Raw genomic sequence first — 7,561 nt, forward strand, 5'->3', positions numbered from 1 at the left:
GATAACACCCGTGTTTGCTTGTCTGCCTTCTTGCAGAGCTGGACTAATGAGACATGGTCTGAGCACATCTAATTGACCCACAAAACACACCAGGAGGAGGAAGTGGTGATGGTGCCAGTCACATTGCCCCCCGCGCCAACCATTTTATCTAATAGATCTGGGAGACCCATATTCCTTCTTCCTGAAGGAATTTCAACCTGTCCCCAACAGTAAGCTATTACAGTCATACCCGTGCCCTCTTCTTTCTGTCCCAAACAAAATATTTAAGTGTTGCATGAACAATGGAACAGCTCCAACAGGAAGTTGAGACCACCTTATCCTGGAATACTTAGTAGCCAGGTGGCTAGAACACACTTGTATGAGATAGGTGCTCAAGTCCTTTTGGACAGAGAAGGGATTTGACTGGATCACCCATATTCCTATTATTTGCATTACCCACAGGGTTACTGGGTGCAAACAGCACACTAGTATTACTGTCACTGTCTTAAGAGGCATGATACCTCCCCAGCTTTTAAAGGGGAGTAAATGATTTCCTACTGAATAGCTTAGGTGTTTCCAGTTTCTTAAGCACCTAACTATCCCGGAACAGTTCAGGGTAGCTGAAGTGGTGGAAATGGATGTTGTGAATTACAGTAGGCAGCAGGGTGTTTAATTCCCCTTGTGGCTTTAGTTCTAGGTAGCTTAAAGCTGCTTTTGCTGCTTTTTCTTCCCATCAGTAACTCTGGGGTAGCTCCAGATCTGCTCTCTATAGTTAATATGCCCTGAGTAAATATGTAGTTGAACACAAACTGCTCCTAGAAATTAAGGAGTTAAAGGCAATATATAGCCATTTGATAGGCTGCATGTCTCTAGTTACAAAATACATTCTCCATTTGACCTGCAACCTTGATTTCACATTATGGGAATTCCAAAGGTGTTTGCTCCTCTGCTTGTATAATTAGCCAAGCCATTTTCATGTGCATCAATCACATGGCTGATGAGCAGAAAAATAGTAATAATTTTTATCTAACAGAATACTGGAGTAAGTCCAGTGAAATGGTGTAAAACTGAATACTAAAATGAAGCCTGATTTACATTTTCCATGCAGAGCATGACAGAAGACCAATTAGGGACATGCATAAATAGTCTTTTCACCCTTACAAGATTACTCCCTTGCTAACAGGAAATATGGTCATAATAGTTTTGAAAGGCAGGCAAATGATGTTTTAAGCAGGATCTAGGTAACTTTTTGTATAAATATTAATAGATGATTCTGGTTATGATTGCCAATAGCAGTCTTTTGTAGATTCTTAATTAGTCAATTATAAAGTCTTTCATGACATGAATAGGTGTCAAGTCCTGCAGTTATATTCTGAGAATTTGTAATGTGTTTAAAGAAACTGAAGGTAGCTGGGGTATGCTGTAAACTATGGCAACTCTCAATCCCCTGGTTTAAGCCCAGATTTATTTTTCAGAGCTCAGTTCCTTGATGCAATTAACCACTTAATAGAACTTATACTCACCAAACTATGTATCTGAGTCTGATTCCTTTTATACACAATTTAATTCCGTCTTGTTTTAGATTCATATCTGTGAAAGGGAACTTTTCTAGGATGAAAACTGTAAACTTAAATGCCTCTGATATTGCTCACTAATAATGAAATAAAAAATATTTCTGCTTCATAAGCAAAGTAAATGGGGGGGGATGAACCATGAAGTAATGAGTTACTTCAGAAGCAACTTTTATTTCTTCTGGTATTTTGACACTGTACTTGCTATGAAAATGAGCACATCTGAGACCAGGCATAAGATAGTGTAACATAGATAGAAAAATTATGTATCCTAGGAAAATAAATCAGGACCATATTCATAAGTAAACCATGTCTTTTGTAAATTTCAAATGTAAGTTGAACAGAAAATACAGTCTATTAGATATTTCCTCCTGGTAACTAATATAAGATTGATATTTAGCACTGTGGCATTTTGGGATATATTCTGAATATATTCTAGAAAACAGGAAACAGAGGGTAAAAATTGCACAGACAAGTAGGAGGCAAAGGGAAAGAAAAATAGTTGAGCAAGCTGAACTGACCCATGAATACTTTGAATTTTTTTTGTTTTTGCGGGTGGCAGGGGGGGTTCGTTTTGTTTTTGAATGAAATTCAGGTTAAAGGAAAGTAGACATTTTTGCCTGGCTTTCTGGTGTACAGCAGCTTCTTTCTGAATCGGAGTCATATATTACTACATCAAACACACATGCTTCATAACATGCTGAAATTGAGCCTTATTATAGTAATAATCATTATTGTTCTTCTTAACGTCTTTGGAAAATAATTAAACATTACTGTTCTTCTGTGACAAAGTTCTCTATAGCCATTAGAAAGAGATTTGAGGGTCTGATGCAATTTAGTAAATTACTGTACAATTAACATTTTTCTGCAGTGAAGTAAAGTAGACAGTAGTTAAGCATACTTACAGAACATTCTGTGAAGTTACTTATTCCATACAGCATCTTGAGAAACTCATCGAAGCCAGCTGCTAGCAGTTTTGTTCCAATATTGTTATTGCTTTTCAGGCTGATGTTCCTCAGGGAGTGATACGGGTGCAAGCGCCTCATCTTTCAAAAGTTTCCATGGCAATACAGCTGACGGAAGAACTAAAAGCCAGTGATATAGTAGCCAGGTTTCTCAGCCAGAAAAGGTAGAGACCCTTTTTTGTTTGTCTAGCATTTCCAGATAAGTGGCTTTTTGTATTGCATAACAAGAAGAATTTTTTTAAACTAGTTTGACTGTTAAGGTGAGTTCTCTGACCTCTTGAGCTAAATTTAGCCTATTGAAATAAATGTTTGATGAATTAACTACTTTTTTATGTTTAGTTTGTCCCAAGAATTGCTTCTTATGCTCCTTATCCTGAACCCTGGCATCTTAAAACCTTCAGGAGTATGCCAAATGCAGTGTGTGGTTAAAGAATTAATTGCTGTTTAGTCAGCTGGGTTAAGAACTGCATTCACGGACCCAGAAAGTTTTTATATCTTCCCATGGGGAATTTAGTAGTGAGCTCTAAGACAAAAAGCCTAAGAACTTAAGAAACAGGGAAAAAAAGATAACATTTTAGGAAAATATATTAATATAACTATAAAAATATACAGATATGCAAATATGTTAATATGAGAGAAACGCACATGCATACATCTAAAGAAATAGCTGTATTTGGGGCTGATACCAGTCTCATTGAAATCAAAGGAAAAAACTCCATTACTTTAGTTGGCCTTTGGATCAGTTCCTTTAAGTGTGTGTATGTGTGTGTGCACATGCATGAATTGGAAGAGGGAGTGTTAGACAAGGCGAGAGAGAGAAAAATGATCTATTGCAGTTTCTATATCAGTTATGTAATTATTTGTGATAGTACAGCAGCATGATTTTACTGGATAAGATGATGAACTCCTTCATAAAAAAAACAGGTTTTCAAGGCAATAAGTTCCTGTTGAACTGCAGCAATCTAGTCACAATCATGGGAAGATTTTTTTCTCACCTCTAGTTCTGCAGAAAAAATGGTTTGCACATCTTTTAGTTGGAAAGAAAAAAAAAAAGATTAAAATTGTGGCTTCCTGAACACACTTGTAAAGCTACAGCAGTAATAGGAAGTATACAGTAGAAGTACCTTGTTTTGCAACAACGGTTAAAAAAAAATGTCAGTATGGAGCCTGATACCATTAAATCAGGCAAATATGAACATCCACTAAAGGGATTATTTTTATTCTTTTCTAACGATCTCAGTTTCTTTTAATTCAGTTCACATTTCTTCCATATACTTCATTGTGCATGATTATTCATTTGCTTTATTATACAGATACAGTATTATTGTTCACTTCTGTGTGTTACTAAAGCCCCCTCTACATGTTATAGGTATCACACAATTAGCTGGTTAATTGTTCAGTTACCTTGAGACCAGCTACATGTGCAAAGTACCTATCACACCATAAGAAGCTGCAACCAGCTGTAAAGTTAGATCTTGAAAATGTGTACTAATTTTATAACTGGTTGCTATCAAGCTTTAATTTGCACTTGTTAACAGGGTCTCCCTTTGGCTGGAGGCCTGTCAGCTGTGGGTTCCCAGCCAGAGGGGTGGACTCTGCTCAGCCAGGACTGCGAGTCTCACAGCTGAGGGGATTCTCAGCCCCAGCATATACTGATCTGGGTCCCGACAGCACCCTGCAGCTGCAGAGGCTGGGTCCCTGGAGCTTGTTTCCTGGTGCTAGGGGACACCTGGGTCCTGGCAGTCATGGAGTATGGCTACAATCTCCCAGCCCCTGGGGTGGAGGAAACCCCCAGGCCTGGGAGACGGCAGCTGTCATGGTCTCCCAACCCCAAGGGGTACAGGAAACCCTTGGTGCTGGAAGGAGCCACAGGGTGTGTGCTGCACTCCTGGAGCTGGGAGCCCCTCAGCTGAGGGGCTTCCCAGCTGCAGGAGCTTGTTTCTTGCTGGTGCAGGTCAAGCCTGGGATTAGGCTGTCCTGTACTGACAAAAAGGTACAGTGGGATCTAATACACAATCTCACAGTCACATGTCCTGCTAGCGTAATTGTGTGGATCATGCATTAGATCCCATTGTGCCTTTTCCTGCACGTGTAGAGGGGATGTAAATAGGGCAATTTTGGTATATTGTCAGTTTTGTTAACTAGCATAGTATCTCATTTAAGTGATCTGATTGCATGCTGTTTTGGCAGCACAGGTAATCATTTTGTTTTGTTCCTAACAGTGGAGTTGTCTCATCTCTCCAGAAGGAGGAGGTTTTCCTGTATGAAATTGGAGGAAATATCGGTAAGATCGTTTCTCAAAATTTTCTCTTACTGAAGTGAGATTCTTTGGGCCTAATTTTGCTGCTGTTTGCACACACACAACCCCTATTTGTTGCGTGTTGTAAATGGGTCAAGAATTGATAATGGGGTTGACTCATTCACATTGGATGCATCTACATGTTCATTAATGCACCATAGTTACTGCACACTAGGTTTAGTACTTGGTTAACCAAGTACTAAATCAATGCACACTAACGCACACTACTGTACAGTAGCACTGGCACATGGGTTTTTAGTGATGCTTACTGCGCAGTAGCTTAATACTACTGCACAGTAGCATATTAGCCCAGTTGTTACCTGGCACACTACTTCGCAGTGTTATTAGGTAGTTAGCATCTCATAGACGCGCCCACTGTGTTCATCAGAAGCTCTCAGGATCTCTGGTCACAGAAGCTGCTTATAGACACAACCTTCCCCCCTCACCCAAAACGGTGCTTTACTTTAAACTCAGTGCACCCCTGTGCTGAGCCCAGTGCATTGCCTCATCCTGCCTCATCCAACATCTGTATAGATCGGGTACTTCAGTGCGGCTTTTTCGGTGCTTTTATCTAATAACCAATTAAATCAGCTTTAGATAAAAGCACCAAAAAGCCTTGCTGAAGCACATGGTCTATGCAGACACTGCAGAACCTGGTTGAACTAACCCGCTGCTGCTTCTGGTAAAGTGTCCTGTTTTGTTTTTTTTCACAACTGTCAGCAGCCATAATGCTCCCAGAAAGCTAGCAGGTGCAACTTAAAAAGTGACTGATCAAGAGGAAGCTGGAACTAGAGTATTGTCATCCAGAAGACTTGCTTATTTGGCACATTTTTAACACATCTGGAGTCTTGTCTAGAAAGCTGGTGCCCCCACTGAAGAATGCAGAGCTAATGTTTTCAGGTGCAGGTGTGCACATTATACCACAGCACTCCCTCGCAGATACATTGGGCCCAGAATCTTTAGGGAGATGCCTAAATGTTCATGGAGATCTGCCAAGTTATATTTCTTTATTTGCATTTATTTCAAAAGGGCCCATTTCCATTATGTGATAGTTTTACATAAAAGGCATCCCCCAGACAGGCACTCCCCATCCACTCCTCTGTTTTCAAGACTGCCTGCTTGAAGAATCAGAATCTGTTTCCTTCCTGCCACATCAATTAGGAAACTGAATCCTTGAAGGGGTGAGTTTTGCAGCACATCCTTCCATATGTAGCAGAGGCAGATTTCATGTCCTTTGAATAGACTGTTCTGTCCCAACCCGTATAAGCTGTACCATGGTTTCTGAGCTGGTAACTGAAGCTCCACTGAGAGGTAGACATTGAAATACCACCCGCCTGGACCATGTTGAGATTAGTAGATCGGGACCACTGCCCCTAGAATTGGACCCAGAAGTGGGCAGGCAGCCAAAGCAGAGTTCAGTTCACCACCAGGTAGGCTGCCGAAAGCAATAACACTTTCATACTAGGCATTAGATGTATTTTATAACAAAAATCTAACCCGAAAGTGAAAAAATGGGTTTTCTCTGGCAGGAAAAGCTTCTGAAAACTCCTTTCCAGCCAGTACCATAGCAAGGAGGTGGGGGAGCAAGCAGGGCAACCACCCCAGGCACCGAAGCGAAGGGGCACCAATAGGCACTGCCCGTGGCAGGGTGCGGGACAGAGCTGCAAGCAGCTTTGCAGGGATGGGGGAAGGGTAGCTCCCGCCGCTGTGTGCACTCCCAGGCAAGCATGGGGGGCATGTGCACCCCAGATCTTTGTGCAGGGCAAGGATGGGCTGCAGGCTTTGCCCTGGATGCCAAACATCATTGCTCTGGCACTATTTCCAGGCATAAATGAGGAAAGGGGGTTTTGAACACTGCTGCTATGCAGCTATGCAAAGGTTCAGCCACAGAGATGAGTCCAGATCTTTATCAGTTGGGGAATAGGAGCCTTTAAATGAAAGCAGTTTTAGGGTGTGTGTTTGTCTGAAGTATCGTCTCTGTTTTGCCCTGGACGAGCCTTTTCAACCATGTTCCTAGTTAACTCTGTCACTTAGGCAACAGGGTGACCTCAGGAAAAAAGCAAATATAAAACTGATACCCTTGGCAAGTTGGTAACAAATATCTCATGTTCTCCCCCAGTGGAAAAGACAGAAGTTGTCAGATTCTTCCAGTTGCTTCTTTTTTAAAAATGAGAAATATTATAAGCATGCTGAACAGTCACCCCTTTATAGAAATGGATGATTGAAAAGGACTCTGAGAGATCATCTAGTTCCAGGGTGGCCAACTTGCAGCACAGGTGCCACAAGCAACATAGACGGCTTCTGTGTGTGACATGTGGCAGATTGGAGGGAGTCAGGTAGCACAACAGCATATATGGTAGGAAGTAGAAAGTAGAAAACAGCAGCAAACCAAGCAGGGAGCACAGGGAAGGAATCAGGAAGCAGAGCAGTGCCACTTGGGGAGGGTGCAAAGCTAATTTGTGGCATAGCTGCCAAAAAGTTTGGCCTCCACTGATCTACCATATTTATCTGAATCCAAAACAACTATGAATTTAAGATGAGCCTCCAACAATTCAAGGCATGGAAAATGTGTAAGTTTGTTATAATTTTCCATGTATAGAACCCAGTTATTGTAGGGTCATATTGAATACATCCCCTTTCCCCTCACAGCTACAGCTGGGGAAGCAGTGGCAGGAGGACAAGCTGCGGTGGGGAAGGTGAGCAGCAGCCTGACTGCCTATTTCTCTGCTTCCCGCCCAACACCTGTT

At 41.5% G+C, this 7,561-nt stretch overlaps 1 protein-coding gene across 2 annotated transcripts in view; it reads left to right on the forward strand.

The window, feature by feature from the left end:
* ARHGAP18 (Rho GTPase activating protein 18) overlaps nt 1–7,561 on the forward strand; it is a 155,993-nt gene that overhangs the window by 140,048 nt on the left and 8,384 nt on the right. For both annotated transcript variants that reach the window (XM_019520299.1, XM_019520300.1), the window contains 2 exons: nt 2,555–2,679; nt 4,738–4,799. In XM_019520299.1, the coding sequence (XP_019375844.1) occupies nt 2,555–2,679; nt 4,738–4,799 (187 nt within the window). The remainder of the gene's footprint in view (nt 1–2,554; nt 2,680–4,737; nt 4,800–7,561) is intronic.

Source organism: Gavialis gangeticus, unplaced genomic scaffold (genome assembly GCF_001723915.1).
Source record: "Gavialis gangeticus isolate Ggan-Ray unplaced genomic scaffold, GavGan_comp1, whole genome shotgun sequence".
NCBI classification, from domain to species: domain Eukaryota; kingdom Metazoa; phylum Chordata; order Crocodylia; family Gavialidae; genus Gavialis; species Gavialis gangeticus.